Source organism: Cimex lectularius, unplaced genomic scaffold (genome assembly GCF_000648675.2).
Source record: "Cimex lectularius strain Harlan isolate CLEC.00 unplaced genomic scaffold, Clec_2.1 scaffold100, whole genome shotgun sequence".
Classification (NCBI taxonomy): domain Eukaryota; kingdom Metazoa; phylum Arthropoda; class Insecta; order Hemiptera; family Cimicidae; genus Cimex; species Cimex lectularius.
The window spans coordinates 334,256-349,799 of NW_019392663.1; the positions used below are offsets into that span (position 1 = coordinate 334,256).

Consider the following 15,544-nt stretch of genomic DNA (forward strand, 5'->3'; position numbering starts at 1 on the left):
TCTCACCCTTTGAACCAGAGCCGCAAATCACAACCCAAAACATTCTAAAAGCGTAACTGAATAAATGAGTGGAGAAATAAATGACTATTAGCTGATCAGACGTTGTCTAACATCCCATCAGGAAAACAAAAATAAACCTTGATCTTAGCAAGCATGAATTAGGAAAAATACCGATCTGCTTAATTGAAAAAAACAGGGCCTAGAGAAATAGCGAAGAAGCACCCCAGAAAGTGTGTAACTACCTTCAGGATATGGATATTGAGAAAGGTCAATTCCACGACTGACCTATTAGGTCGCAGTGGAAAAGGGAGACCAGAGTCAGTACTTTTGGCAAGTAATTTGAAATCGATATATACACATGATCTGTTTTAGTTCGATTTGAAGGAAAATTAAAAAAGACGTATGCCAAGAGGATAGTCGTTGATTTCATCTCCCACTTCTACATGACTCACTAATCCACATTTCCTCAAAGAGGGATCAAAACGGAAGCCGAGAGAGTGGTGATAGTGGGATCGACCTTGACACAGAAGAAGTGGCAAGTACCAGCCACTTTTCCATTCTCGTCTTCAGTCGTCGGTACGTCTGGAAACGACGCGGATATCACTCCTCGGACCTCATACAATGGATTACTTCTACGTGTATGTAAAAATGCTTTGTTTACAATTTTCAATGATGACAGTCCTTGTCGACATTTTAGTAAAGTTGTTTGTTTTTGTACAATTTTCGGTAGTTTGAGTTTGTCTTCAAACTTTAGATAGTTTTTTTTTAAATTATTTGCACCTTGCAAAATAGAAAGAGACTTAATTAACGATAAGTACTCGTTATAGAAATAATTAAACTTTTTTTTTCTTTCGGCAAAAAACTAAAAACTCATCCTATCTGATAAAACTTTCACTAGTTCGTATTGAACTGTGTGATACTGGCTGTTAAGGATAAGATAATAATCAGCAGGAATAATAATAATAATAATAATATAATATTACAATAATTATATCAAATGGCAAAGGTTACTAAAATGAAAAGTCGGTCCTCAGTAAAGTAAGCAAAAAAAAATAATAAAAAAGTTTTTAACTGTTTTAAGCACTTTAAATTTCCACATAAAAATTCATAACTCCTCTGGATTATATACAAATACGACGTTATTACAACCCGTATAAAACTTAATTTCTCTTCTTTCAGCTTATATCAACAATAGTTACAATTTAATTTATTATAAGTTATTATAAGAAAACAAAAAGTTGGGGCTTGATTTGGTACTTGGGGGGTTTAGATGTCCGAAATTCTACTTAAAAATTCTTAACTTCTCTGGATATTATCCAAATTCAACGACGTTACAGCCCTTAAAAAGCTTAATTTCTCTACTTTTCACTTATATCAACAATGGTTACATCTTGGTTTAATATAAGTTAGAAAAATAAGGTCGACATCAAAAAAAACTCCCGAACGTTTTATTTTAAATCTCCGATATCGACATTTTAGTAAAGTTGTTTGTTTTTGTACAAATTTCGGTGCTTTGAGTTTACCTTCAAACTTTAAATAGTTTTTTTAAACTATTTTCACCTTGCAAAATAGAAAGAGACTTAATTAACGATAAGTACTTATTATAGAAATAATTAAATTTTTTTTTCTTTCGGCGAAAAACTTAGTTCGTATTGAACTGTGTGATATTGGCTGTTAAGGATAAGATAATAATCAGCAGGAATAATAATATAATATTATAATAATTGTATCGGGGGCCGCAACGGTTTAGGAATGACACGGCGCTCATCACTGTAAGGTAAAGGTCCCGGGTTCGAATCCAGCGTCCCTGCATTCCAACCCGACATACTTACAAATGGGCTTTTTTTCAAAAACACCGTCACCCTGATAGTTTATATGACCTCTGTTGTTGCGAACCCTCGTAAAAAAAAATTGTATCAAATGACATTAGATATATAAAAGGTTACTAAAACGAAAAGTCGTTCCTCAGTAAAGTGAGCAAAAAAAATAGTAATAATTTGGAAAAAATCAGTTTTGAATTGTTTTAAGCACCCTTTAAGGTTCCACATAAAAATTCATAACTCCTCTGGATTATATCCAAATTCGACATAATACAACCCTTAATTATAATTGAGAGATATAAAAATGACCAACAAAAATTTCCGAAACGTTTTATATTATATCTCCTATTCAGATTTATTTACTGAGGCCATTTTGTGTCATTACGTGTTGTTTATAGAGGTCTAAACCCGTCTAAAGTTTCTTGCCTATCGATTTTTATCACTATTTTTGTGATTTTTCGAACAAAAATTTAACGAGCCAAAAATTTCGAAGGAAAATAATATTTTTTTACTCAAACTTTGTACCCTAGGTTGTTTTAGGGTGCAAAAACGAATATCAACTTTGTTAATTTAATTTAATTTTTTTTTAATTTGCTACGTCCCCTCGGTCACCATGCAAAAAGCATTCACTATTTATATCGTATGGAACTGCGTGATTTTGGCTATTGTGAGCTTTTAACTTTCCATAAATATGAAGTTTATTCTTACACTTTGCCTTTTAAAGTCGCTGCGAACTTGAGCGATGAGATAATTTTAAAACTGCGACATTAAATTCTCTCAGGGGTGTAATCTGAAGGGGAGGGTTGTTGTGGAAACACCTTTAACGTGTGTGATAATGATTTATTGATAACTACTCGCGTTTATTTTGATTTTTTAACTATAACGTTGTAACATATCAACCAATACCTTACATAAAGATTAATTAGGGGGCGTCGGTAAGGCGTTGACACGGCACTCATCACTGTACGGTAAAGGTCCCGGGTTCGAATCCAGCAGCCCTGAATTCCAACCCGACATACAAATGGGCTTTTTTTCACCCCGAGGGTTGATACCTCTGATGTTGCGGCTAACCCTTGTAAAAAAAATTAATTAATTGAAAGAGGTTATTTGGTCAATCGGACCACGAAATCTAATGGATTTATTAAGTTATTACACATGTCTTTGCCGATGAAATAATTTGAAAAACCATCTTTTCCTTAAAGAATCTGATTATTTGTAATTTTTTGGTAGAATTCTGTTAGTCGATGAGCACGAAGTGAAAATTGGCCGGTGTTTCAATTCATTCTAATTGTGCTTCAACAGCTATTTCCTTTTCTTGATTTCAGGCCATTTAAGATTTTTCAAGACGTTTGATTCAAACAGGGTTTGACATTAAATACAACTTCCGCCTTTTCTTTCTGTCTAGTTGATTTTCTTAGGCAATTATTTTCTTAAATTGTCTGAAGAATTTTCCTCTTTACTTTAAAGAAACGTACGTTTCCTCTTTACGTTTAAAGAAACTTTATTACAAGCAGGATTTAATTTTAGTAAAGACATTCGATAGAAACGACAAAATTATTCTTTTAAAGAAGTTTTACCTGAACATGTAACATAAACTTGCACCCTTTGTCATGTTGTTTATGTATTCAGTGTCTAGTCCCTGTATTAAAAAAAACATCGTTGTTCGTTTCGTATAAATTACATGAGAACAATAGGGTAGAAAATAAGACAAAAACATCATATTATCTAGTCTTACAAAGGGTCAGTCAGTAAAAGTTGGATAAAATAAGAAAATTATTTGTTCAGAATATCTTTGTACTTGTATGTAAAGAAAAATGACTGAATTTATATATCCTTTCATCCTTTATGCCGGACTTTGGTAGATTTAGGTACAACCTGAAGCTTTATTTATCTTTTTTTTCAATATTATATAGATGCATGTTTTTGCGGCATCTGAATAAATCAACGGTTAGAATTTACGGACCGGTTTGAACCTGCTTACAACAACTGAGGCGTAGTAGCTTAAAATGGGAGTCTAGGGAAATACAGACACCTCTGAGCTCATAGCAATTAATAAACGACCAAATATTATATTCACTTTCACTCGTAAACTATGCACGGATTCTTTAGGCGCCCTGTTGGCGATACAAAACCAAATTTTCACTTAATACCATAATTATGGAAGCAATTTCCTAAGGGGAACTTCGAGCTAAGAATTTGTGTTAACCGTCAAGAAAGGCGGATTGACTTGACGAAGACATCCCCACATATGGCGTGAAGTTGTAAAACGAAGTCATTCTCCGCAGGGTCCGAGGACGTGTGTGAGTAGGGAGCAACGAGATAGCGGACACCATTGCAAGGACAAGGAACTGCTATACTGCTGACACATCCTGAGCCATTGTACACTTTTAAGGAGTATGTTAAACAAAATGAAAATGAGGCAACAGTGGAATTCACTCATTGGAGATAAACAATCCAAGAACTTTCTAGTACATTTTGGAAGGAAAGAAACAACAGAATGCATCAAAGGAAGCAGGAAAAAACTTCCAATGCTGACATGACAACAGGACACTATAGACTGACAAATGGACATTTGAAGAAGTATAATCCAACAGGCACGTGCAGATTCTGGAAAGAAGCAGATGATACACTCACACCTACTAACAAACTGTCGCCACATTTGCCCGCAGGAGTAATTGATTTGTGGAGGAAGTGTGTTTTTAACCATAGAAGAAATTCAACTACTGAAACTACTAATCAGGTTTCTTGCAGAACTAGGACTCACCGGTGAGCTATAGGTACAGAACAGATGGTGCAATAGCTCTCAAAGGGCGCAGTACATTACACATTCCGAACATTACATCTTACATTGCGTGAAATTAACCACAATAAATAAGGGACATGGTTAAAAAAAAATAGTTCTGCAACATCCCGTAAAGAGGAAGTGGTTTTGATACACGTAAGATTAGGTCACTGTAGGCCAACCCAAAGATTGCTTTCTCATGGGAAGGATGTGCATGCTAGGAACGGCCGAGTCGTAAAGTCCGTAGCATTTTTTGATTATAACTCCAATGAAAATTTTAGATACTTGTAAACAAATTTAATCAATTAAATTGATAATTTGTTGCAGAATTATTGATATAACAACATGGTATATGGACCATTTTGTTCCACTTTGTCATCTTGAAATTTTGTTATTTCATCCTCCCTGTACTTTGTGTATTCTGTGGTATTAATTGGAGTAAATTTCCCATTAATAGAGTTTTGCAGAGTTCGGAATAAGTGAAAATCTATAGGGGCAAAGTCAGGCAAATTAAGGTTATCCGGATGGAAAGCATTCCCCCTTGCGATTAGCCAATCGGTCGGTTTTGGTCAATTGTTGACTTTCTCCGAATGTGTGCAATGTACGGTATAACAGACGGTTTGTTTGGGCAGAAGAAGCTCATCATAATAAAACACCACTTTCTAATCCCACCAAATACAGATTACTTTCTTAAGATGTAATTCGGCTTTTGCAGTTGTTAACAGTGAGTCGATGAGACCCACTTTTCATCCCCTGAATTTTTTTATAAATAGGTTTACATTGCAACGTAGGAGGGAATTGCAGATGGAGATCACGCCCAGGAAATTGCTCCTCTGTCTATGAGATGATGATGTTGTATTTTACACGCAATGTAGGCCTCATGGGCGAGGAGAGAGAGAGAGTGAGAGAGAGAGAGAGAGAGAGAGAGAGAGAGAGATTATGATGTTTTATTTCATCACGCCATGTTTCGTAAACCATAACGAGGAAAAATTTGAATCGACATGTGAGGAACCCATTCGAAAAACATAACCAGCTGCTTTCAGATAGGTTGAAACGCTTGTATAAGATATGCTAAGTGTCTCTGCGATTTCGTGTATTGTTATTTCACACAAAAGCTTGAATTTGATCATCATCAACGCTTCAAGGGTGGACATAGAATCTTCCAATTCAAAATTTCCGCTTCTGAACGGAGCAAACCACTTACGGGCGGTGCCTTCTCAAAGCGCCATCATCACAGCAGTTTTCCATTTGCGGTAATAAAAAAAAAGCATTAAATGCATTACTTTTCCTCCAGTTTAAATTAGCAGAACACCTTGTAACGATACATCTCGAACGAAACTGACGAATAGAAACATATTTTTCTGAGTGTGTAAATAATATTGTTTATTTTAATAAACATTACTTCAAAACACAAGAGAGATAAAATCGGATTATTGAAAAACGCTATGGAACTATTTTACAATCTATCATTCTAACTGATTTTTTTTAAATTTGAGATGAAGTAGCAATCAAGTGAGGGTGGTTGAGAGCGTTCAACCCCGGAGAGGCCTCGGGGGATTTCCATGGTGGTACAGACACATTCTTTGTCAGCCGTCCGGAATTGTTTTGTTTTATATGTAAATTATGGTAGGAATGCCTCATGGGGCCATGCCCAAATTATCCCCTGCATAGACGGTTTCTGTTTTTCTATACCGCCCTCATTAAGATTCTGTTTAAGGCAGATTATGACACATATTGCGTACCATCAGTAACTATATTTAAAAATGTGTGGTTATTAGTGACCGTTAATCGATAATCTCCCCTGAAGATGATCTCAATAAAGATCGAAACGTTGGCACGATAAAGAAAATGTTGTTCTGAAACCTACATCACACCAGACCGCATCTCACGATTTCTGAATAATTATATATAAAAATATGAATTTCTCTTCTTCAGTCTATATCAACAATATTTAGATTTTAATTTATTATAAGTTAGAAAAATAAGGACATCAACAAAAACTCCCGAAATGTTTTTATTTTTATCTCCGATGTCGACATTTTAGTAAAGTTGTTTGTTTTGGTAAAAATGTCGGTGCTTTGAGTTTATCTTCAAACTTTAGATAGTTTTTTTAAACTGTTTTCACCTTGCAAAATAGAAAGAGACTTAATTAACGATAAGTACTTATTATAGAAATAATTAAACAATTTTTTTTCTTTCGGCAAAAAACTAAAAACTCATCCTATCTAATAAAACTTTCACTAGTTCGTATTGAACTGTGTGATATTGGCTGTTAAGGATAAAATAATAATCAGCAGGAATAATAATATAATATTATAATAATCGTATCGGGGGCCGCAACGGTTTAGGCGTTGACACGGCGCTCATCACTGTAAGGTAAAGGTCCCGGGTTCGAATCCAGCGGCCCTGCATTCCAACCCGACATATTTACAAATGGCCTTTTTTTCAAAAACACCGTCACCCTGATAGTTTATATGACCTCTGCTGTTGCGAACCCTCGTAAAAGTAATAAATGTATCAAATGACATTAGATATACAGGGTGAATTGCTACTCGTGCTACAAACTTCTCCAGTAGATTCTTCACCCTAAAATGAACAAAAAAGTTCATATTGTCCATGGTCCGATTCTCAACNGGACCATGGACAATATGAACTTTTTTGTTCATTTTAGGGTGAAGAATCTACTGGAGAAGTTTGTAGCACGAGTAGCAATTCACCCTGTATAAAAGGTTACTAAAAACGAAAAGTCGTTCTTCAGTAAAGTAAGCCACAAAAAAAAATAAAAAAATAATAATAATAATTTTGAAAAAATCAGTTTTGAATTGCTTTAAGCACCCTTTAAGATTCCACATAAAAATTCTTAACTCCTCTGGATTATATCCAAATACGACGTTATTACAACCCTTATAAGCTCAATTTCTCTCTTTCAGATTATATCAACAATGGTTACATTTTAGTTTATTATAAGTTAGAAAAATCAGGACGACACACAATAAAACTCCCGAAACATTTTATTTTATATCTCCGATTCTGATTTATTTACCGAAGCCAGTTTTGTCATTAAATGTAGTTTATAAGGGTCTAAATCTTTGTAATGTTTCCTGCCGATCGGTTGAGTCGTTACAAAATTATCACTATTTTCGCGATTTTCGAACAAAAATCGCAGACAGGAAGAGGAAAATTTGGAAAGAAAAATTCATTTGTTGATTTTCCCAAAAATTTGTATCCAGAATTATTTTAGGGTGCGAAAAATGAATATCATCTTTGGTTTTTGCTTTAAAAAAAATCTAATTTGCTACGTCGATCGGTCACAATGCTAATCTCGCTCGGATCATAATTACATAAGCTGCCTATTGAAATGCAATATATGACCCGTGTCTAATATTTTTCGACCGAAAAACATTAAAATCAATGATCCCACGTCCTTTCCTTCTAAGCTATTATATAGGTACATATACCTTGCCAACATTCCGGCGTGAAAATATGGCTTGAAAAACGGCATTGTTTGAAGAAAAAATGTGGAGAAAGCATTTGTCTCGCTACGGGGTAATCACAGAATAGAATCGAGATTTCTAATTAATTAGTTATTACTGCATGGAAGGAAAACGTTATGCAAAGTTGGGCGTAAACACTAAAAACAGGACGAAAATAATATTGCCGTGTCGAGGATTGTTCAAGCCGTTTTCACCCCTGCTTGATGCAACGATTACAATTACACAATTAATAACGAACGTTGACAATGACTACGATTAATTCTGCTAAGTGGTTTTATCAATTCAAATTTTAATATGGACAAAAGTTAAAAGTTCTTAACTTCCTTTTCACGTTTTCTTTCGCGTATGACATGACAGAAGGGCGTCGAGTTTCACTTTTGATTGCTCTGTATTTCTAAAAAGTACCTGATGAAAAGACTGGTCTAATTATTGATTTTGTAAAATTTTATAATTATGCTGTTTTTTTCTTAGAGGCGTTTGTTTTGTAATGCGAGTTTTGATCTGTTGTCAAGTATTCTTTTGAGTAGTTTATATCGTCTGTTCACTTCAATGATTATTAGTCAAGTGTGGGCAATCCGAGTAAATCTTTTATCGGTTTAAAGTCCCATCCTAGACAGAGTTTAGTAGCTATTCACTAAGAGTTGATTTCTGAATTTGACCCTCAATTTTTGAACCATTCTCCTGAACATAGATGGTCCAGGAGGCTTCTGAAGGCCACTGGGTCTGAACGAAAGGAGGGGATCTGCATATAAGGGGTTGTCGGAATGTATTGAATAGAGAATTGGACCAAAGATGCTGCCTTGCAGAACACCCGCTTCTACATAGTCGAGGACAGATAGGATCTTAGGACTAGGTAATAAATGAATGGTTTTTGTTTCTTGAGTTTCCAGAGCAAGCCTGGTTGCCCCAATCGACCAAAGGTGTGCTTAACATCTAAAAATGCACCAGAGCGGTATACCTTCCACTCAAGGTGCAGTGATGTCTGCCTCCCAGTTAATGATGTTGATGAATATGGATACTAGGAAGTCGTGGTTTTTTGTTCCCCAAATACTGCAACCAGCTTATTGTACTTTCCTAGTTTCTAAGTTCTGGTTGATCGACTCGATCTTCTCCTATGGAGTCATTGCCTGTCATAGATTCAATTCCTTTCCCTGGGTTTTCTTTATATAGCTGTATCTGTCTCCTCATTTCATTACCTACAAATGGTGTCATCATTTAATATAACCATGTTATGAAGATTTCTCAGATATCAGTGACCTCTATACTCAGAATCCTATCACTCTTCTCAGTTTTTCTAATGATTCCCTCCACACTGTTGGACTAGGACCCAGTAGAGACCCTTGGGGAACCCCATGTTCTCCAATTCGGTCCACAAATGTGTACTGGCCACTTTACCTTTTAGAAAACTAATACAAAAGTCTAATGACCTCCCTCTGATTTCATTTAAGTATAATTTATCAATGAGGATATTGTGAGAGATAATATCAAGTCCTTGTAAGTTCAGTCGTGACTGTCTTAACCACTTCTTTATTTTCAAACATAACTATTTTTGTCAACATATATATTATGGTTATTCCTTCTCTGTAGCCATTGAGAATTAAAAATGATACATGGTTTTTGGCCAAAAAACATTACATTTTATTTTTGAAAACACACCTGAATATTTTAAAAATGTGTGGTGTTTAGTGACCATTAATTAATAATTATTTAGAGATCGTGAGATACGGTCTGGTGTGATGTAGATTTAGAAAAACGACAATGATACATCTACACAGAAAACACAGACTTTGAGTACACAAATACTTTGATTACACCTAAAATTTCTATATTGTGTAAATTGTACAAATTCATTACACATTGTATAAATTCACATTCATATCTTATATGTATTTGTATAAATTAAACAATGCTTATAAATCCTAGTCCCTGAAGATGATCTCAATAAACATGAAAACGTTGGCACGATAAAGAAAATGTTTTTCTAAACCTACATCACACCAGACTGCATATCACGATCTCTAAATAATTTTAAAAATAATGGGACAAATGAAATTTAGTTACTAAAAAAAAAATTTATCACCTAACCCTTTATACACAGAAATTACTAGGCATTTTTAAGCACATTTTAAAAGTAGCCTTTGATGAAACTCATATTTATAAAGTGGGTTAAAGGGTCAGCAAAATATTTATAATTTTGAGTGCAAGAAAAAACGACATCAAGCGAACTGGTGTTAAAATAAAAGAAAGTCACAAGAAAATAGTCCATTTAGTGGCATTGAAGGAAGATCAAACAAACCTTAGACAATTCAGGCAAGATTAAATTTTCTATGATGCAAAAAAAAAATGAAATACAACACAATAAAGCTTACGGATCCATTAAACAACCACAATAACTGTCAGAAACAAAGCACAAAAAATCTTCAAACTTAAAGACACAAGACCAGACATTTTATAAGCATCTAAAAAGGACAACTAAAAAAAAATAATAATAATAACAATAATATATTCTGAATTTGTGAAATACACTCACATGACAGGCATCAGTGGGAAATTGATCATTGGACATGATCATGCTATTTAACATACCTTGCATGCTAAAACAAAATATCTCATAATTAAAACAAGTTAAAAACTATTTTATTTGACTTATCGAATTTTTTTTTCTATGGATAAATTTATTATTGCCCAAATTGATTTTTATCCATTTTCCACATTTCATCCACTATTCATCATATGTGTTTTTAAAGGACAATCTGTTAATACAGTATCATTTTGTGAAGCTGTTGATGTTGCCTTGTGCATTTTTTTATTTTTTTATTTACAGGCAAGGCCCATTTTATTACAATAATTACAAGAAAGACAAAGAACATTTAAAATACGAAAAACATTGAAATATTAAACATTGACAATAATAAAATAATAAAAATAACAGAGTATAATTTAGATACCAATATTTGAAAACAAAAATAATATTTGGGATTTGACTAATAAATAAAAAAATTATAAATAAGATTAATTAATTATGCATACATATATACAAAATAAATAAACCCATTTGCCAATTTATTTTCTAATAATAGATGATTTTTTTTTTCATTTCAGGTTCAATTTTCTATTTTTGTTAAGTGCAGCTACCGTCAGTAGCACCGTGTTGGTCCCACCATGGGGTGATCCAACGCAAAATCCGTGCGCTTTGAAGCCAAACGGTTGGCAACTACTTTATTGGCCGGAAGATGAAAAGTGTTACAAAATTTTCCAAAAAGGATATCCATGCTCAGAAACTATGGAACTGGTACCGGGAAAGGGCGGTAAAGCCGAATGTCAATGTCCACCAGGAACGGCGCAAAGTCCACGTGATGCAATATGTCACAAAATATTTACAAAGGGACCTTGTCAAGACAATGAATATTTTGCTCCAGTCACTACAACTTCTAGGAGGTCAGGAGACAAAATAATCATATATAAATATATATATAATATATAAATAACCATACATCTAATTTTATTGAGTTACAAAAAATTGAGTTAAAATAATTTATCAACTTAAATAATGATTCGAATTACTTATCTCATTCCTAACTTTATTGTATACATAGAAAAGAAATTTCAAAAGAAAAATTTGAATAATTGCTATTGTAACAATTTAATTCAAATTGCCCTTTACATATTTGCAATTATTGATTTAACAGTGTTTTGTTCACAGCATACAACGGCATAGGTGGGGAGCTTGTTTTCAAATTGAAAACTGTGAAGCAGGCACTGTATACTGGCCCAAGGATGGAAAATGTTATCCCGAATTCACAAAAGGACCCTGCTCTGATGGTTTACTCTTGTTTTCCAAGGAAAATTTGGGTCAATGTTTATGTGACAATTCAACGATGTTACATTACTTTTGGAATCAAAGCTCTACTTGCTATGAACACTTCATTCAAGGCCCTTGCAAAAAGGGACAAATATTTCTTCCAGGAGGTACATGCGGATGTGAAAAAACCCTAAAGGAATATTATCCAGAAAATGGTCTATGCTACCCTATAGGTAATAGCAACAAATCTATTTTACACGAGTTTTATTTGGAAGATTTTATGTATAATTAAATATTTCACCTTAATTTTCAATAATTTTGTTGTTTCTTTTAATAAATATGGGCCAAAATATATAAATTAAGGTAAAATATTACTTGATATGATACATTATTTTAATGGGTAAAAAATCCATATAATTACATAAATTTTGGCACATTTAATAAAAGAAAACAAAATTATTGAAGTTTTAAAAAATGAGCAAAAAATAAAAAACGTTTTAGTGAACTAAAGATTTCAAGATGTTTAAAAAAAAAAAAATCAAGAAAAGTGATTTTCAGATGTTCAGATGATCAACCAAAAAAGGATTTCTTTAATCCACTGAGTAAATTAAGAGCTATCTAGATTTATCGCTTCCACCACAGCCTGTCATAATGAGTTGGGTAGAAGCCACCATGAAAATTTTTTCAAACATTAAGGACATCATTGCAAAATTCAAAGAAAATTCTGTACCCATAGAAAAGGCAAAAGAAATTATGGATGGACATGTGCAAAATTAGCTTTCATTTCTTCCAATATTACATTTTTTGGCAAGCACATTAATGCGACTGGAAACTCAGTACGTCTCACTCTAAGACAGCATTGCTACAATAAACGACACCTTCCAAAATTTGTAAGATATTGGTGGAAGGACAGGGGATAAAGTGAAATTAAAAATTACGGATGTGCTAAAAGAAATCCCGGACTAGACAAATCAAGAAAAATTGCTTTTATTTTGATTGGGGAAAATAGCAAAAAATAAATACCTCTTACTCCAAATGTAATTGCAACCTTTGATTGGGCCCCCATTATGTCCGCAGATGTGGAATGTTTTTTAAATTAGTTCCACCAGATCGACATAATTTTACTTTCAAAAATTTAAAAAATGTAAATTATTTCAAATAATTTGGACGATTAAAGTTTTAAATTATTATTTGATCTCTTTATTTTAAAGAAATTTTTAGCACTAGAAGGATACTTTGTTATTTACAAAAATTTAAAAATGATCATTATTTCAAATAAACTTGAAAAATAAGTTTCCTTTCTATTTTATTACCTTGATATATTCTTCTTTTTTACACATTATTCAACTAATAATAGTAAATTATAGACTTCGCTTGGAAATATATATAACTATTTTTTGTTACATATTTCTCTTTTTAGTTCCATATTTGTTCAAAAAATAAATACATATTTTTGTGCATATTTTATTTAACATATCAATCTGGTCCCTAATTATAACAACAAATTTGAATTATTTATTGTGACCACTTCAGTTGATATTTATAATATTTTAATTGGAACACCTTCGTTAATTAAATATTTTTTTAGGTTCGAATGGTCCATGTAAACAAGGACATCATTTTGTTCTGGGCAGATCTAAAAGCGACCCTAAAACTCTGTATGGAAGGTGTGCTTGTAAGGAAGGACATATACTTTGGGAGGAAGATGGAAATTGCTACAAGCCATTTACTCGCGGCCCATGTGCACCTGGTAAAATGCTAGAAATAAGTTACGAGGTAAATAATTTATAAATAGCGATCATGTTAAATAATCAAATCTTAAATTTTTAATATAACACTCGCCTTGTTTGACAAAATTTGTATAATGTGTGATGGGTCACCTCTTTAATATGGAGTTTTTGATTAATTCACATGTGCAATCTTTCTCACTTTCAATATGAACAAAATTCGAGGAGAATTAAATGCGTAGTAAAGATGGAGAGAGTACTACAGTAGTCACTTCTCGGCCTTTTGGCTAATTTCAAAGTGTAGTACTACAGTAGTAATTTGTTTTTAACAATTGTTAAATATTTGTCATCACTAGGACAATCAGGGCAGATGATAGACAAGTGTTTAACCTCTATAAATAAAACAACGTTTGAGACATAATTTGAACTAATTTTGTGAAATTAAATTGTAGATAAGTTTTGCTTTTCCATGCCATGATTTCAATGGTTGTGAAATTGTACATTGTCATTAATTACTGTAAGACCAAAAATTGTAATCTATTGCAAACTGAATTGAGAATTTTAAAATAAAGGTGGCCTACTTTTCCTTAAAGAAATTAATTTTTTTCGGACCGCGGTAGCCGAGTGGTTAGCATGAGAGACTCTCACGCCGCGTCGTGGGTTCGATTCCCACCGTCGCCTCTGGCCCTTTTTTCCCGATAACCCCCAATTTGAACACATATNAAAAAAAAAAAATTAATTAATTTTTTTAAAGGGCAAGGTTGCGATGAAATGTGTTCAGTTGCCATGTTCTGCTGGAAATCTTTATTTCCAAGGCAATAAAGGTTGTCATAAAGTAGGATCTCAGGGTCCATGCCCTCCTGGACAAGTGGTACTTTATCAAGACTCATCAGCCGAACCTCTGGACAATATTTCATATCTTGGAGTCTGTGGATGTCAAAGTAGAAAACTTGATACCAGGTAATTTTCAAGAACAAATTCTTAATAAATCATAATAATGCATTAATAAAATTAATTGTTAATTTATAAATTATACCTTTACAATTACATTACTGACAAAAATAAATTTGAGAATCAAAGTGAAAGAATGAAATACTGAATGTCTTTTTCAGGACAATTCCATTGAGAATGAGAATAAGAATGATTATCTAACTGTTTATATATGTACTATTACTAGTACCATTTTAATTGTTTTATTTATTTATTTATTTAATTAAAGTAAATTGTAATTAATTATTGATTTTTTACATTTTCAGTTCCTTTTATCCGACATATAGAGCTGAAGAGTTCTCTGAAAACGGGAAATGTGCTGAATCAAAAACCTTGACTGGATTATCATCGAATGAGTATTCCGAGTTGAGAACCACCGAAGATAATTGTGGATCAAGCCATTTATTGATTCTTTGGCATGATCAATCGTGCCAACAGCTGTATACCCAGGGCCCTTGCAACGAAGGGGAATGGGTTGTGCCCGACCGTGGTAAAGGGCAGAGGAAAGGCCGTGGTTGGAAAATGGGAAAGTGCGAATGCCGGCCTACGTACACTTTGGTCACTTCGAAAGCTGGAAAAAGCACTTGTCAACCACCATCGGTGGAATTGGCTAAATTTCTATCTTTACGATTTAAAAAATCACAAGAAATCACAAAATGAAAGCCAGAGTTTAAACTATAAGCTTTAATTAGAGATTTACTCAATATACCAAAAAAATCATAGCTTATGTTATAGCTTTTTATTTGAAATAAATTTTAAAAATACTAAATATATTAAATTATATAGAGATTGACTACAACTTGTATCATACAAATTATATTTTAACTTAGCATTTTTGCTTTAATTATAATATTTTATTGTCATGATTATTATCAGAGGAAGCCCACTAATTAAGAAACTATGAGCAGTATACGGTCAAAGAGAGACTT

General features: G+C 33.2%; 1 protein-coding gene across 1 annotated transcript; it reads left to right on the top strand.

The window, feature by feature from the left end:
• Nucleotides 1-489: 489 nt before the first annotated feature.
• On the top strand, nucleotides 490-15,409 carry LOC106673101. Its single transcript, XM_014405071.2, has 6 exons — nucleotides 490-638; nucleotides 11,199-11,534; nucleotides 11,800-12,131; nucleotides 13,487-13,674; nucleotides 14,380-14,585; nucleotides 14,882-15,409. Exons 1-6 carry the CDS (start codon nucleotides 622-624, stop codon nucleotides 15,273-15,275), a joined length of 1,473 nt encoding a protein of 490 aa, XP_014260557.1. The 5' UTR covers nucleotides 490-621; the 3' UTR covers nucleotides 15,276-15,409.
• Nucleotides 15,410-15,544: the final 135 nt, after the last annotated feature.

Excerpts from the sequence above, each read along its gene's own strand:
- LOC106673101 (XM_014405071.2), top strand. Across the intron at positions 11,535-11,799 it reads GTCACTACAACTTCTAGGAG|CATACAACGGCATAGGTGGG; the intron begins GTCAGGAGACAA and ends TTTTGTTCACAG. Across the intron at positions 13,675-14,379 it reads TGCTAGAAATAAGTTACGAG|GGCAAGGTTGCGATGAAATG; the intron begins GTAAATAATTTA and ends ATTTTTTTAAAG.